Source organism: Pungitius pungitius, chromosome 7, assembly GCF_949316345.1.
Source record: "Pungitius pungitius chromosome 7, fPunPun2.1, whole genome shotgun sequence".
In the NCBI taxonomy this organism is placed as follows: Eukaryota; Metazoa; Chordata; class Actinopteri; order Perciformes; family Gasterosteidae; genus Pungitius; species Pungitius pungitius.
Genome location: NC_084906.1, coordinates 15,864,236 through 15,880,354, shown reverse-complemented (window position 1 = coordinate 15,880,354; position 16,119 = coordinate 15,864,236). Strand labels below are relative to the sequence as shown.

The 16,119-nt window shown below is 45.6% G+C and overlaps 2 protein-coding genes across 8 annotated transcripts in view; one reads left to right on the top strand and one right to left on the bottom strand.

The window, feature by feature from the left end:
- Positions 1–268: 268 nt before the first annotated feature.
- On the top strand, positions 269–4,932 carry guk1b (guanylate kinase 1b). 2 transcript variants are annotated; one of them, XM_037469852.2, is made up of 9 exons: positions 269–408; positions 1,294–1,409; positions 1,510–1,551; positions 1,840–1,950; positions 2,932–3,028; positions 3,635–3,773; positions 4,050–4,134; positions 4,214–4,299; positions 4,392–4,932. In XM_037469852.2, exons 2-9 carry the CDS (start codon positions 1,298–1,300, stop codon positions 4,419–4,421), a joined length of 702 nt encoding a protein of 233 aa, XP_037325749.2. In that variant the 5' UTR covers positions 269–408; positions 1,294–1,297; the 3' UTR covers positions 4,422–4,932. The 2 variants fall into 2 exon arrangements, with proteins under 2 accessions (XP_037325749.2, XP_037325750.2); XM_037469853.2 differs by lacking the exon at positions 1,840–1,950 and having other exon boundaries at positions 278–408.
- A 90-nt stretch (positions 4,933–5,022) lies between these two features.
- obscna (obscurin, cytoskeletal calmodulin and titin-interacting RhoGEF a) overlaps positions 5,023–16,119 on the bottom strand; it is a 37,249-nt gene continuing 26,152 nt past the window's right edge. For 3 of the 6 annotated variants that reach the window (XM_062563379.1, XM_062563380.1, XM_062563382.1), the window contains 26 exons: positions 15,930–16,059; positions 15,732–15,837; positions 14,069–14,177; positions 13,687–13,817; positions 13,498–13,610; positions 12,944–13,112; positions 12,708–12,795; positions 12,432–12,632; positions 12,290–12,350; positions 12,131–12,208; positions 11,869–12,041; positions 11,690–11,716; positions 11,458–11,610; positions 11,079–11,124; positions 10,901–10,978; positions 9,032–10,766; positions 8,748–8,876; positions 8,508–8,630; positions 7,813–7,980; positions 7,606–7,711; positions 6,914–7,153; positions 6,499–6,722; positions 6,387–6,401; positions 6,064–6,160; positions 5,733–5,882; positions 5,023–5,663 (listed from right to left, as the gene is read on the bottom strand). In XM_062563379.1, coding sequence (XP_062419363.1) covers positions 5,483–5,663; positions 5,733–5,882; positions 6,064–6,160; positions 6,387–6,401; positions 6,499–6,722; positions 6,914–7,153; positions 7,606–7,711; positions 7,813–7,980; positions 8,508–8,630; positions 8,748–8,876; positions 9,032–10,766; positions 10,901–10,978; positions 11,079–11,124; positions 11,458–11,610; positions 11,690–11,716; positions 11,869–12,041; positions 12,131–12,208; positions 12,290–12,350; positions 12,432–12,632; positions 12,708–12,795; positions 12,944–13,112; positions 13,498–13,610; positions 13,687–13,817; positions 14,069–14,177; positions 15,732–15,837; positions 15,930–16,059 — 4,831 coding nt within the window. In that variant the 3' untranslated portion in view covers positions 5,023–5,482. The remainder of the gene's footprint in view (positions 5,664–5,732; positions 5,883–6,063; positions 6,161–6,386; positions 6,402–6,498; positions 6,723–6,913; positions 7,154–7,605; positions 7,712–7,812; positions 7,981–8,507; positions 8,631–8,747; positions 8,877–9,031; positions 10,767–10,900; positions 10,979–11,078; positions 11,125–11,457; positions 11,611–11,689; positions 11,717–11,868; positions 12,042–12,130; positions 12,209–12,289; positions 12,351–12,431; positions 12,633–12,707; positions 12,796–12,943; positions 13,113–13,497; positions 13,611–13,686; positions 13,818–14,068; positions 14,178–15,731; positions 15,838–15,929; positions 16,060–16,119) is intronic. The other 3 variants (XM_062563381.1, XM_037469851.2, XM_062563383.1) reach the window with 3 other exon arrangements.

Here is a 16,119-nt window from a genome sequence, read left to right as displayed (position 1 = left end):
TTTTGTCTGACTTTTGCATTCATTTAATGACATCCACGTTCACCTGTCCTTTCGTTTCAAGGCCCTTCAGCATTATTGAGATTTTACAGCAAAGACAAGTTCACAAATAAATGTGAGTGAAGCTCTTTCCGCTGGGTACGCAGTTGTCTTTTTTTAAAATCCAAAACCTTTGACGTTGCCCACGCGCGTGGTCTTGTGACCCGCTCCTACGTAGGCGGTGTGGATGAAACGAGGCCGCATGCACACGTTGGATTGGTCATGGAGCTGAAGGGAGCTGGAGGTAATTCAGAGTGACACTGAGCTGTGAGTCAGACTAACGCACAACATACGCTCGTCGTAGTCCGTCAGGAAGCCGGGCTGAAGACGCATCTGCTGTTGGACCTTCATACGACGGAGTGAGCGCAGAAGGTAAGGAGCTACACGCGAAGCGCGGGTCAATTAATGAGGTGATCAGCTGCATTGTAATTGTAAAGCACTGTTTGGATCAAATGCAGTCTGGTAAACTGCAAGTTCATAATGTATGTCGTTTGCTACTTTGATTTTCTAAATGCTCTGAAATTGTGTGCGTAAAGAAGACATCCTGCATTAAGCAACAGTTTATGTGAGTGGGTTAATAACTTAAAAGTTAAAGCTTTAGAAAGTTATTGGTCTCGTTGATCTCTGTTCTTATCTCAAAACCTTTGGTGGATGATTTACAGTAACAAAAAGGGATCGGTTGTTTCTTTTGGACTGTTACAGACTTTGACTTTATTATTAAGTCATTGCTTTACTGGGGACTCTAAGAATGAATGGATTATTCCTGAAATATCGCCCTCTCTTCGACGCAGCCGGTAAACGGGTCACCTGTCCCGGAGCCTTTGTGTTGCCTCGCCCAGATCCAATTAATCCTTCTGGCTGACCTGCCGTGACTTCATTAATAGGCACTCTTAACATTATAATCGGGGCCTCCGGCTGTCCAACCAGTCAGCGATTAGAACACGGACGGGCCGAAATATTTCCGTAATGTTTCTTCCAGACAGTGCGGTGGCTAAGAGCTCCAATGATTAACCTTACTGGGCCTCCGTTGACAGAGTATTTGGTGAGCTTAATTACTTCCACTAGTATTGGTCAAAAATGATTAAGTGCAAACATTTTCTGTATAAAAGGATTCACGCTAAAAAGTCCTGTACTCTCTCTCTCTCTCCTAGAAACAACCTTTTTTTATACGAGATTCACACACATTTAATCTGTTCTTGGCATAACAGCTGAGCTTCGTCTGTCCCTGCCGCCCCCCCATCTGTCCCTCTGTCCAAGAACAATGGCAGGACCGAGGCCCGTGGTGCTGAGCGGCCCCTCTGGAGCAGGGAAGAGCACTCTGATGAAGAGGCTGATGAGGGAACACGAGGGCGTCTTCGGGTTCAGCGTCTCTCGTGCGTTTGGGGCGCCACGTGGCCACTGGCTTGGGGGGAGCAAAGAATAAAACCGTGATTCATTCAACTGCTGTTCTGATGCAATTGTGTCTCTTCGCAGACACAACAAGGAATCCCCGACCAGGCGAGGAAGATGGCAAAGGTACAGTCGGTGCAGGGAGTTGATGCCTTGAACTGGACGATAGGACCACCGTGGTCACTGACTCACCACATGAGCCTTGGACTTTAATTCAAAGTCACAGGACCTTGATAAAAGAGTGTTTTACCCCTCTTTCCTTTTTGTTTCTGTACCATGGTTTTGCCAGCCTCCCCACTTCTTACTCCCAAGTGAACTGCACAAATGGCTTCCCCCCCCCCCTGTGTAGCTCACTTGGTATAAAGAGATAAACCTCTTTCTGTGCCTTTTTTTTTTTTTTTGCTTTCTCCATAGGGCTGAACAAGCTCCCAATGCTTCTGGGGGCTATTTTACTGCCAATAGCACCCTTCTCCCATGAAGTCTTAGAAAAACCTTCCTCTATTTCGTGTCCAAACGAATCAGAAGGTGACGTCCGAGAGATTCCTGATCACAGTTTTTTAAAAGCAGAGGGGTTACTTTCATCATCCTGGCATGCTGCCGTTGGACTTTCACAGGAACTAGTCATGTGACAAACAAAAAGAAAAAAAAAAAAACAGCGAAAATGATGGAAGGAATCTGGATCAGACAGTTTACACTTTGGAGTAAAAAGCCCTCTTGAAAATAGCCCCCTGTGATGCCTCGGTAGTTATTATTCCCATCTCCAGTCCCATGAGGTTTGGTGTGTGTGATTCCCGGATGTTGCTGGTGGAGCGTTGATGATTTGCAAGCAATCATTAGCATCACGTGGACGTTATTTTGCTCTGTGGAGGATTGGTTTGAGCTTTTCAAAAGTTTAATTATTGCGTTTTATGTGTTTATTTGTAATGCAAACATCAGATGTTGATTAGAATCTTTATTCATCCAGAACACAATGACGTGTTTTTGCTTTCTTTGGGTCAAACTGTTTTTTTTTTGTTGATTGCATCGAAATATTTCATGCAGATTTTAAAAGTACTGACTGCCATGTTTTCAGGCTTCATATTCTCATGCTAAAGATTGTGTGCTATCCCGGTTTCCATCAGTGAGAAGTAGTGACGTGTTTGTTTCTAGATCCCCCATATGTTTTTATTTTGAGAAGCTTTAGGCCTAAGGATGTGGGTGTGGACAATAAAATGTGCTCCGTAACAGTTTTTACAAAGAAAAAACAAACAGCCTTTATCTTTATTAGATAATGACTGTATACTATGTACCCAGAGTCTGAAAGCCGGCGTCCAGGATACCGTAAAGTAGTTGAGCCTTTGTGCCGGGGACGTTCTGTTATTTTGCCTGAGATCGCTGAGATGAAACTTGACGCATCTCTTACTAAAAACTGGGAGTGAGCGTTCATTTTATGTGCATCACCTCTCTTCAACGATAGATGTTTGTTGTGCAACGCTTCATATTCATTACTACCAATGCATCTTCCAGACTACCACTTCTCAACGAGAGAGGTCATGCAGGAGGGAATTGACAACGGAGACTTCATTGAAAACGCGGTGTTTTCAGGAAACATGTATGGAACGAGGTACATGTTTGCACCAGTGCCACCATATGTTTCACCGAAACGTCAAGAGGAACCTCAGAAAATGTTTATGATGTAGAGACTTTTAAAAAAAAAAAAAAGGCTTTCATTTGGAAGACCAAAGGATTACTGCTTTCAATAAGCATTTAATGGGTAGTGAGCTTCTCACCTGCAAAAAGATCATCATCTGTAATTTAATATTGTCAAAAATACAGCATCAGTGTCAGTGATATTGAACTTGAAATTTAAGACTGTATTATATACAGGCTACGATCAGGCTCTGCCACTAGCATCAAGAGGATATGTAGTAGCCACGTAGCAGATGGCGTAGCTTAAAAAGAGCAACGCTCTGCCCCAGCACCGTTGGTGTCACGTTCAATCTCTGTCTCTTACTCTGAAGTTCTCACTCACTCTGCCTGCCTGAGCAGCTCGGGTCAACGCAGCAATCGTCTCACTCCTGTTCTACTACTATTGTTCAAAATGACACCATTACACTCCGCATAGCTGGATGAACGTTGCCACGCACAATCCACGATGAGATGTATGATCCCCTAAAAAGCCATTTATGTGACATGATTTTAAAAATGTGCCAATGCATTGATTCATCAGTAAAGCGGCCATCGAAGATGTGCTGGCCATGAACAAAATCTGCATCTTGGATGTGGACATCCAGGGGGTGAAGAGGATTAAAGAGACGGACCTGAACCCCATTTACATCTCCATCCAGCCTCCATCCATGGAGATCCTGGTAAACTTTACATATTACGTTAATGTATTGCAATACATCAATATCATTTTGTACCCACGAAAGGTGTCTTCTTGCTTGTGAAAAGTGGGCTGTGATATAGATGCTTAACATTTTTCTTTCGGTGTATATTTTGATCATCATAATGAATTCATATCTCAAGATTTTCAAGATTTCCTTTGAAAAATACGAAAAATGTGAGATACAAGCTGATATGTGAACTGCTGACCTGACAGCTGTTCACACATCAGCGGTTGAGTCTTGGTTGTCTTTTCTAAGGAAACCCGTCTGAGAGACAGACAGACGGAGACGGAGGAGAGTCTCCAGAAACGCCTCGAGGCAGCGCGCGTCGACATGGAGCTCAGTAGGTTCCCCGGCTGTTCTGTTGATATGACGCTGACACGAAGGCAAACCCCTGCAGCTCATCCTGTTCTCCTCGCCAGGTAACGAGCCCGGAGTGTTCGACGCTGTCATCATCAATGATGACTTGGAGAAGGCGTACGAGGAGCTGAAAGATATGCTCAATGATGTAAGTAAAACCCTAAACCAATCGCTTTGGCTATTGTTTGCCGTCTGTTGCACGGACCATTGTGCTGTGTATTAATGGCGCTCTTTAAACAGGAAATCCAGAAAATTCAGGAGAAATCCTAAGGAGGAAGCTGTAAACCAGTCTTTCATCTGCTGGACAGAAGAACCAAAACGTGTTGTTCTGGCCCGAATAACTCCATCTTCACTTACATCTGTTTTTGCTTTTACCCTTTGTGTTATATGGTCAGAGGGGGCTCAGTACAGGTTCAGGCTCACTGACGCTCGGATGGAAAAGAAACTAGGGTTATGTTAGATTTAGTCAAAGCAAAGTGGTTGATGTTTAGAAGTGAACATCCTGACACATAGATCAGTGCCAGCTGGTTCAGTGGCCATAGAAAAGGAAACTGCCAAATTCAGTGCTACATTTGGTCTTCATAAAGCCTAAGTTTGAAACTGGCCTAAATGTGGAGTCCACGTCAGAACCTTCCTGCTAAACAGTCGTTGTGAAATTCTGATACAGTAGAAATGAATTCCCTACTAGTTAAGTGTATGACTATAACTAATATAACAGTGTTTAGATAATGACGCGCATTCTGCGTATCATTTAAATATTATGAAGGAGGTCTGTGCAGCAGATGAAGTTGTGGCTTATGTTACATTAAACATGGGTGTGCATTTGTGTGTTTGTGTGCAAATGAGACTGAATAAAGAACGCGAGGCCAGCGTCAGACCACGTGCCATTTAATTTATCTGTCGTCCATCAACTCAACTCATTCTGCTGGGGGACTGACCCAATGTTTAAGTATTATGAAACGGGTAAAACCCTGAAAATGTAAACAGCTTTCCGTTCATGCACTTTATTTTGAAATACAATACCTCACTCAGAAAAAAAAAACCCCACCTGCCTTTTGTATGAAGAAGATTTTTTTCACTTCATAAGGATAAACACGAGCATTTGTCTGATACTTTGGAGCAAAACAACGGTTTCTCTTCGACTCAACCTCCCCCCAGGATGTGTTTCCCTTTAAACCTAAAGCACACCAATCAAATACAATGGATAACTACCCTTTAAAACCTCATTAAGACGCATAACATTTTCAAAATTAGAGGATCCTAAAGGGTTTTAGAGATCTGGCCACACAGGGAAACTATCATAAGGCTGCATGGTGTCGAGAAGCCCCCACTCATTGGAAAAAGGGGCCCTGAAGCTTGGTGCGGACCTGGTCTCGTTTCTCCTCCTTCTGCTTGAGGTAATCTTTCAGCTTGTCCGTGGAGAAACACACCTTGGACTGTCGCGCTTTGTGCGGGGCGCAATGGGCACGCAGCCATTGGTTCTGGAGACACTCGGCTGCAGTTGGTCTCCCCCTAAAAAGGTTTTTATTGTATGAGGATTCTTCAATAAACTAAACTTCACTTTCATTGAGAGACACTCACCAGGATTTGTTATTCATGCTGCTCTTCATGAAGTTCAAGGCTCCCTCGGACAAACCGGGGTAACAGCGTCCAAACTGGATCTTCCCTTTCTTGATGTTTCTGTCTTGCTCCCAGCTGTGCTCTGCATGGAACGGGCTGTCGGCACTCAGCCTGGTGAAGTAGGTGAAATCAAACCACAGTTAGCAGTACCCAACAGTAGCCTATAGTCTATTCATTAGTTCTAAATAGACAGAATGTGGATGATCAATGTTCATTTATTACATTAAAACAAAACTCTTTAAACAAAATAAAACTCTAATGCAACAATGTTCCCCTGTAGGTCTGTACTTACATGATGAAGGACAGAACTCCAATAGCCCAAACGTCAGTTTCGGGCCCAACACCCTGACCGTCCAGGATTTCCGGAGCTTTAGGAAGGACAATGTAAACTGACAAAACAGACAGAAACAGGATATTTCCATAAAGAGTGGTGCTGTAGCTGGCAATGCCATCATTCCTTCATTAATTGATTAATATTCTGAACGGATTTTAAAAAAAAGATAATGAAATGGCCTTGGATTTGTTAGAATATGGTAGATAGGATCAGCTGAGGTGGATGGAGTTACGCTGAATTATTTCCCTCCTTCAATCCGTCCTCCCATAAAGAAAGTGTACCTTTGCTGCGGCAGTCTGTTGGAGGCCATGACAGTCAAAGGTTTAGCGCATGCATCACAGTCCACAGAATTCAGTTTGCCTTCTGTTACCAAACTAGGAAACACTCGGGTACCTTTGCTCTCCGACAAGCCGTGGATGTGCTCGATGCTGAGGGGCTGACCGGGCGTGAAGGACTGAGCCGAGCCCAGGTCCACTATCTTCAGGTGGTTCGAGTCATCCACCAGCATGTTGTCCGACTTCAGGTCCAGGTGGACGACTCGCCGGCTGTGCAGGTAGTCCACTGCACTCAGGATCTGAGCCAGCAGCTCTGCCACCTGAGTCTCTGCGTACAGGTCTCTGGGAGGGCATGCAACACTCCATTTGCTTGTTTTTCACTTGGAATTCAGCTTTACCCCAAGAAACCCCTTAGAGATGACTACAGAGTTTAAAATGAAGAGAAGCAATACGGATTCTGTCGGATGGATGGACTACTCGTAACACTCTGATGATTCTGCCGCTGGCTTATGTTTCTCGAGCCGTTCCTTTACCTCGATGCCAGACTGTAGAGCAGCTCCTTGCCGCCACACAGCTCCTCCACTAACACCACGTAGCAGGAGGTGAAATAGGCGGTGCGCAGCTGCACCAGGTGGGGGTGATGAAGCCTCTTCAGCAGCTGGTACTCCCTCAGCACCAGCTGTCTCTGCTCCGCCTGGTACGGGGTGATCTTAGCAACGAACACTTGGCTGGTCTCGGCGTCTCTGCACAGGTTGACTACGCTGAAACGGCCCCTGAGAGAGAACAAAGCACATAATAGTGCCGTGGAGGAAGTGGGAACACGAGAGCATCTTTTTCTAATGCATTCTGGGAGTGGTTCCCGTCCAGCGTGACACTGAATGAGTAGCTGAAGATGTGAACATAGTTCTTTCTACAAGGTACCGAGGTGTTTTTCTTTCTTAACACTGGTACTAACGCAAAGAATTCTGTCGACAAATAATTGGTTTTCTTTAACATATAAATGGGATCAAGATGAAAATATCAGCGCACCTTTACACAGTATATAAAAAAATATCCTCTTCTTCTCATCTCCAACATAATCTGTGATAGACTTGATGAATCTGAAAAGTCACCTACATTTCCATATAATACCCAAAGTAAGAAAAAATAAAACTAAACAAATAAACTAAATACAGTGAATAAACTTTTTTTTAATCAAAGATATGTTAATGATTAAAATCCCTACCTGTTGATCTCAGAGAGGAAATTGTAGTTTTTGTGTGTTGTCTGTCGTTCTGACCCAGTGACCTTTGCCCCTAGTGACTCGGTCTGGATCAGAGGAATGGCAATTTCTGTAGAGCAGAATAAATACAGGTAAAACACAACCTTTTTTAGTTTTCATAATGGATGTGTATATCATGGCTAAAAATCATCATGAAGGTATTTTCCTTGCCTTCGGGATGGGTTGCCATAACAACAGGTGCTGACGCATCGCTGAATGGTCCTGTGCCTGTCTTGGTGATGCAACCAATCCTGAACACATAGGAGGCTCCTCTGGGTAAGTCCTTCACCACAAAGCAGCTTTCAGTCACCTCCTCTGACAGCAACGTCCACTCTGCACCTGGGGTGTGCACGAAACAAGAGTTTTACCTACTGCACATAATTAATGTGCAATCTCCCTAGTTCATGGAACATTGACAACTGTATAATTGTACTTGGCAATACAATGATTGACAGCATACATGCAAACTATTCCATGTTTATAAAACAGATTGTTGCAGTCTGAGCCGCGTTGGAATGCCGATGACTTTGAAGAGTTGGAGTTATATTATGTGACCTGCTCGGACGCCAGCCCGTTACCATGAGGCATGTTGTAGCTCTTTGTCTGCCATCCTACGGCTAGTCGTTGGTGTTTTAACAACGTTTCACTTATGAGTTACTGAGAAATACCAAGGATATCCCTATCCAAACCCACATGTGATTAATGAAGGCAATTATGGACCCGTCCCGAACAACTGTTGCTGTGCATGCTGACTCATGGGAATGGCTAAATTTAATGGCACTATGATTAGTGAACTTATTGTATTTCCTCTCAACCCCAACCACTAATTAAATTCCTGTGCTGCTGCATCCTCTGTGAGAACGCACCGTCTGTACAATATTGCACACAGTAGGTGACCGGTTCACAGGACTGGACTGGTTTCCAAACCAGCAGGACTCCACCACCATCTAACTGGAGCACTTCCGCCTTGTTGGGACGGACCAGCAGATCTAGAAATGATGGAGTGGATTAAGCCTACACAGCCAGGTTTATAGCAAAAAACACCAGGTTTTTAAGCCATTTCTGATTGGAAATACATAATACGCAGAATGTCAGGTGATCATTACCTTTTGACTTCTTGAAAACAGGTATTTTAAAAGAAGGCAAGAGTTTGGAGGCTCTCCTTTTAGGACTCTCAAGACCAGTTCTATGCTGTCTTTCAGGTGGAACAGGAGCTGATCCCTTTACTATTGGTCCTGCTCCAAAAGAAAAAAAAAACATTACATCCAATAGAAAAACGTATAGACAGTGTTAGATTATAACATAACTGAGAGATTAAATTAAAATAAATATAAATGCTCCTTAATAAAAGGTTCTGTTTATTGAAAAAAAATCATTTTCAATAGCTCACCTCCTTTACTCACGTCCTCACTACTGGAAGACCTGGAAAACAGCTTGGTCAGGCTGGAGGCCGAAGCTCTCATTTTCTTCCTCAGAGACATGGTGGGCGTGTCTGGCTTCATGATCTCTCCTAGTGTGGGTCCCAGCTCTGTGCTGTCCAGCTGGGAGTATGAATGGCCAGTCCACGACTGCCTGCGGAAGATCTTCAGCAGTCCGAGCCTGGGCGACTTTCCTGTAGGTGGCAGCACCTCGAGGGCCGGGGCGGATGCGTGCCTTTGGAGGCCGGATCCATCCTTCTTGTCCTTGGCCCTGGGAGGCCTCTCTGGAGCCTGCAGGGAGGAGACGCTGGGGCTAGGGCTCGCTGTGAGGGACGTCCCCGGCCGACCTCTGCTGTTTGCGTACAGACTGGGGTTGGAGCGGGTGCGGTTGCGCGGCGGTGCCTGGGGAAACGGGCCCCTGGGTTTGACTTCTTGGAAGGAGCACGGGGATCCTGAAATCAGCGGCTCCCCTCGGTCGTCATACCCTTCGCTCTCTCCCGACCTGGACCTCCCTGCGAGGCCGCCGAGACTCAGCTCCTCGTAAGAGCCGAGTCTACTCGAGGACTCGGAGCCGCCGTGCTCCAAGATCGACGACTCGGCCAGAGAGCCCTGCGAGCCGGCAGAGGCGTCGCCCGCGGCCCGCTCCTCCCGCTCCAGCCTGGTGCCGATTCTGCCTCCAGCAAAGAGGCTTGAGGGACCAGACGATCCACGCAGCGGGCCGGCCCCTTGCGTTGGAGCAACGGAGCCTCTCCTCCTTGTGGGGCGCAGCGGGCTCGGGATGGCTAACAGGTTCCTCCCGGCCACGTTGTCATCCGTCAGATCTTCCCTCACACTTTGGGAGCCTTCTTCCTCCGCCGGCGTTGTGCGCTTGGGTGAGCTGGTGGAACGGCGAGAGTACTCATCGAGAGACCTGCTCCTCCTGTGAGGTGGCGCGTTGGTGTGGGCGAGGCCAACCCCGCTGTCAAAGGAAGAGGACTTCTGCATCGTGGGCTGGACCGATCCCCGCCTCTGGCCGCGGCCGGTCTCCGTCTCGTCCTCCACATATTCAATAAGGGGCTCGTTGAGGCGTCCCGAGAGGCTCCTGCGCAGTGGCTTGCGGCCTCTCTCCTGCTTCTTGGCCTGGAATTTGTCCCTTAACGTCATGTGTCTGGCGGACATGGGTGAAAGTTGATGGGAGGTGCTGTAGAAAGTGCTTCGGATGACGCTGCCACGGGGGATACGACCCCCGTCACTCCCCGAACCCTCCTCTCCATCGGACAGGTAGAGCGATTGGCTGCTGTTGAACCGACGCTCCCTCTGAGGCGTCTGCTGACTGGATGCATCCGAGGAAGCGACCGACTGCCTACTCAGACTTCGCTCTAGTACACTCCTCCTTCCTCCCGGCTCCCCGTCCTCTTCCTCTCCCAATGTCCTTTCCTCCTCTGCATCCATGTGGAGTTGGGCGAAAAGGTCGGGGATTTGCGATCTCTCCGTTAAAGGGTCGTAGTCCTCCTCGGTGTCGTCCTCCTCCTCCGTGGGGCTGCAGTGCTGGAAGAAGTCCAAAGAGTCGGCTTCATCGTACTCAGAAGAAGAGCCACTGCTCCGAGAGCTGCTGCTTTGTTCCTGGGGCTCGCGAGGCACCGTCACCGCAGTCTCTCGGAGAGGCGCTTCCAGCAGCTCAGGGATGAGCCTCAAGGTGAGAACTGACCCGATGCAAGTCAAAGAACGCTGGGGAAACAGAGGGAAGAAACATTGGCAAAGACAGACTCATAAGCAACAGCTTTCCGTCTGTGGATTCCACTCAGGTGATGATGTTCACACCTCTTTGCTGTTCCCTGAGGTTGTGGTTTCTGGTAACTCACCTGCCATTTCCTTTTTGAGATGAAGTTTTTCAAAGTCTTTGTGTTGATTTCATCCATATCTTCACCTGCATGTTCCTCCTGTGGAGACAAGATTATTGTGTTTAGTTTTGTAAAGTTAGAATAGTGGGGGTTTTTTCAAGGAGCTTGATTAAAACAGATGTGCTGTATTTTCTCTCACCTGGAACCATTCGTGGCTCAAGCACTCAAAGGCAGATGGTCGCTTCCTGGGTAGAGGAAATCAGGTCAGACAAATGTGTTGCACATTAAACCACACCGGTTGGTGCCGGTGTGAACATGAGTTCACTGCGTCACTGCAGCTGTGTGAGAACGTACCACTTGAGGTGGGGCAAATGTTATCTTATACTCGATCGTTTTTTTATTAGCATCGGATCAAACACCGGAATACCTAAATGGGTTTGATTAGTTGAATCAGAAATTATTCCTGTCATTTTACGCTCATTTGTCACACTAAATGGGAATCACTTAGAATATATGTTTTGCTTTGAGAGACTGGATTGATGTGACAGTGTAAGCATCAATAAAAACCGGATCCCTACTCTGGATCCGGCTGTAGCAGCATGTGGAGAAGGTTCTGGGCTTCAGGGCTTCTGTCCGTAACGTCGGGGGCGTCCCAGTTTAAGCTCCCCTCCCCAACCCTTAGGAGTGTAGCACGGTCCGTCTCACCCACGAAAGGGCATCGCCCCACCAAACTATCAAGAAAAAGATAGTGTTAGTGTTATGAAGGTGAGCAAAAGAAACTATTGTATTTTGTGATCCAATGATACATACCAGATATAGGCTATAACACCTACAGACCTAGAAGAGAGAGAGAAGGCGGTATTAATGCAAAGTTGACTTATTTTGCTTTTTAAATTACAATTGTACTCTTTTTTTTATTTCCTTCTAATTCACACAAATAGTATTTGTTTAAAGTCTCATTATGCCAGATCAAAAGTTATTTAATTTACCAAATATCAGTGGCCACAGTGACTGGTTCCTGGTGAACAATCTCAGGCGCAACAAACTCTGGTGTACCGAACAGGCTGTACTGGTGTCTGGATGTGTCTATTTCTTGGCAGAAACCAAAGTCACAGATCTTAATCTCATCTCTGGGCGGATACACCATGAGGATATTTTCAGGCTAAAGGGAAGATACATAAAGATGTTAAAGTTATGAACCGCATGAGAATAATGACAGTCAATAATCCAATGTTGGACCTGAAATCTCACTTTAAGGTCCAGGTGCAACATGTTCATGCTGTGAATGTGACCAACTCCTTCCAGTATTTGCTGGATGTATGACTGGATCTGAAATGAAGTGTAACGTATTAACCAAAGAGCCATTCATAATATTTGAGAAATAAAAATATTTTTATCAGTCAGATTCACCTCTCTTTCAGGAACTGATCCTTTCAATAACAAATGGTCCAGTAGTCCATGGGAACAGCAGCTAGAAACTGCGTTAAAGAACTCATAATTGATTACAAACCAAACTCGACTGTCATATGGCGGCATTGACCAGCAAGGATACATTTCTGTGATCAGCACCAAAGTGCGTCTGGTACAGAAGAAGTCCAGCAGACAGGCCACTCTGGGGTGAGCCAGACGGGACAGCAGGTCCCTCTCCTGGAAGGACCTGGTCCGAGTGCTGCTCCGCAGAGGAAGGAACTTAGCGGCAAACACCTCACCTGTTCGTCTGTGGACTACACGCTTCACCACCCCGAAGGTTCCCCTAAAATGCATGTTCATCACGTCAAATCTGGGCTGGTGGGAACATTGGACTTCCCCATTTAGAGGGCCGGCTCACCTTCCGATTTCCTCATGGACGTCGTAGACGGAGAATAGCTTCCTTCTCTTCCCCAGCTCCACCTCTCTGTCCTGACACTCCGGTGGACCTGCAGGGAAAAACCAAACCTTCGGCTAAAACAGGTTCACACCGTTCACCAATGTCACAACACAACACGTCTTACATCAATACCATTTGGTGACATTCTTGCCGCCTATTTGTCTTTGAAAAGTAAAAATGTATTTCTGTAGCCTCACCTTCCTCCACTGTCAGCTCAGCCTGGCATGAGGCACGGCCAGAGTCATTGTAGGCAAAGCAGGTGTATATGCCACTTTCCTCACCCTCAGGGCACACTATGGTCACAGAGCAGCGTGCCCCATGCTGTGATATCTCCACATTGTCATTGGCTGCAAGCTCTTCTCCATCCTCCAATCAGAGAGGACATAGTATTTTTTAATTGGGGTGGGGGGGGGGGGGGACTGCAAGGTCTTAAACATCTGTTTAAACTCATAACATAATGCTTTCCTCCGCTGTGACCTTTGTAACCTAGAAGCGTAGAAGTTTAACCCCAAACATATGTTCAAGCATTTCCAGTGTCACTATAATGTGTTTATTATTTTATAAGAAGAAAAATAGCGTGATAATTGTTGTCTGCATAGTACCCATGTGGCCCTTCTTAAATCTAGACAAATAAAATAGTACGGTAGATGTATGTACAAAACTTGCCATCAGTAGGATATTTAATCGTGTCATATCCCAGCCACCCTAAAATGTTCCTGCAACTACCCTACAGGGTGGGTAGGTACTCTACCTTGTACCACTGTATGTTAGGAGTAGGTCTTCCTGTGATGATGGCAGTGAATGTGGCTGGTTGGCCGGGCTCTACACACAGGTCCTCAGTGGGTACCTGGACGGAGGGAGGAGCTGAGCAGGAGAAAAGACCAGTTAGTATTCATACGGTTTGATAGATGTCATGTTGCTATCCAAGAGACAACGATACCATCTGTAATTTCCTGCATTTGCTCAGAAATGTAGATCTCTTCTTCTTCCTCCAGGTAACAGATAGGCTGCTGTACCACCTGATCCATGGATGTTGAGGCAGAAAGAGCCTCTTTGTGGCTACATTCATCTCTGGACACAAATGCAGGCAGGAATACATGATATAAGATGGTAAAAGTAAAAAAAAAACAACTAACATAACGCTGATCATTCGACGGGGGAATTCACAAAAGGACTTATTTTTAACTCTTTGAGCGGCCGATCCTAATCTTACAATTGTGACACTAACTACTAAGTCACCCAACAACAGATAAGGCTTAACAGGTCGAGGCGGCTGTTGCGAGGGAACGTTGATGAAGCGATGCGAGCGGCACTGAACGTACTGTTCAGGGTGTCCAGGAGGGAAGAGCATCTTAGCGATGGAGGTGGGGCTGAAATCCGTTTGTAGCCATCTCTTCACAAAGGCAGTGGACCAACCCTCTGAGTCGGCATCTACGGACACCAACATTAAACTCCACATTTAAGGTTCACACATATAAAATGATGGGGTACTCTTTAAATTTATTTTAAGGAATTATTATGTTGTACTGGCTGCACTCTACTGAATCAATGTAGAATTGAAAAAAAAATACATTACCTTACATGGCGGGAACAGCAACAATGCATTTCTTACCTCAGTGCGTGAGGGTTCAAACCCACAAACCCAACACATCAACAGGACATGAGCGAATGCCCACTCCTGCATGGGCAGCACATGACCACCTTGTGTTCGTAGGAGTGACGAGTTAGCTGGGCATGCGTTGGCAGGAGGAGAAAAGGGGGAATGTTGTGTGGTTATTATTTGTTGTTATCGTGACAATGACGACTTACATGGAAGGGTCCATGTGAGGAAGTTCCTGCTTTAGGAATAGTAGAGGGAAGATGGAAAAACACAGGTTACGGACAATGAAAGGGCAAACATGGTGAACTAGTGTGAAGAAGTGCAGAAAACCTGACGTGTGAGACAATTTAAAGCCTGTTTTCATCAACATCAAGAAATTTGATTAAAATGAATAATATTCTACTCTTTCAACCAAATTTGTATTTCAGACCCGATGTAACACTGGTACATCAACAGATATTACAGGTGGAAAATCCCGTCCTATTATGTTGGAAAATAATAGTCCTACGGTATTAAAATGACTGCGGCTTCTGTCACCTGGAGGTTCATCTGACATTTGTATTCTAATGTCAGTCTAGTCTGTTTTTAACCCATGTATGTATTAATGTTGTTTCATGGCGAGGATGCTGAGAAGTGCAGTATGGTAGACACTTTGATCCCGCTGGGTAATGGCAATAGAAGATTCAGTTATTGTTAGATATTAAGTTTGAGGCATCTCTCACGTGATTGGCCAAGAACTTGCAAAGTGAAAGTCACACATAAGTGGAATTGCTTGGCTCTCATCCCAAAGGAACAGATACAGTGTGCCATGAAACACATTTGACTAAAGCGGAAGGACTAGCATTGTAATACACGTGTATGGATACGGTTATGTGGAGGTAAATTTGATATGGTAGATTAGCAGAAAGGCAGCTAATCCTTTTTACTTTGGCAATACTAGAAGATTTTGAAAAAGAATCTTGTGGAGGGGTGCTTTTAACTCATGCATTTTACATGGTAAAAATTCAGTCTATGCCAAAAAACCCATGGGATCAAGTGACAACTGGAATGGTAGTTTGAGCTACATGTTGTGTGTGTGTGAAATGGAAAAAAATGAAAATATGAGAAAAATCTCAAAATGGCAACAACTGGGTAGAATGGATGATGGCAGTGGTGGAAGGTGAAGATTGATGCACATTGTTGCAGTTTGTTGGAAAGTGAAGAGATGTCGTATGGTGTGGAGTAAATGAGGTGACGGGATCAGAGGTGAAACTGGACAATCGCAAAGGGTTTCATCCCTTTTTGAGCTAAACTAGTGAGAGAGAGGAGCATCCGTATGGAAACCCTGTCCCGGGTTTCCATCCTGTGTGGAGGATATTTACCTTCAGGGGCTCTGGCTGTCCTACCTTTAGGCGGCAAGTCCTGTGGTTGGTCCTCCTGGAGGTCGATAGTTGGTACATAAGCCGGGCACAGTCCTGCTTTGCACTTGATGCAGCCAAACTCATTTGAAAGCTAAATGACACAACACAATATGACACTTACAGGGAGATTGCTCATCTGGCCGTCTTGCTCAATGGTAAGAGTTGCGAATACGAGTTTTATACCTCACACTGATACTGTCCAATATCTGCCTCTGTTGTACAGACGACGGTCAAACACAGGATTCCACTCCGAGCATCATTCAGGATGAAGTATTTTCCCTGGTCAGTCAACTCTCTTCCATCTTTCAACCACCTGCACAAAACCAAAAGGTGGATGTGGTTGAAACACACAATAACCAAAACAGTGTGTAGT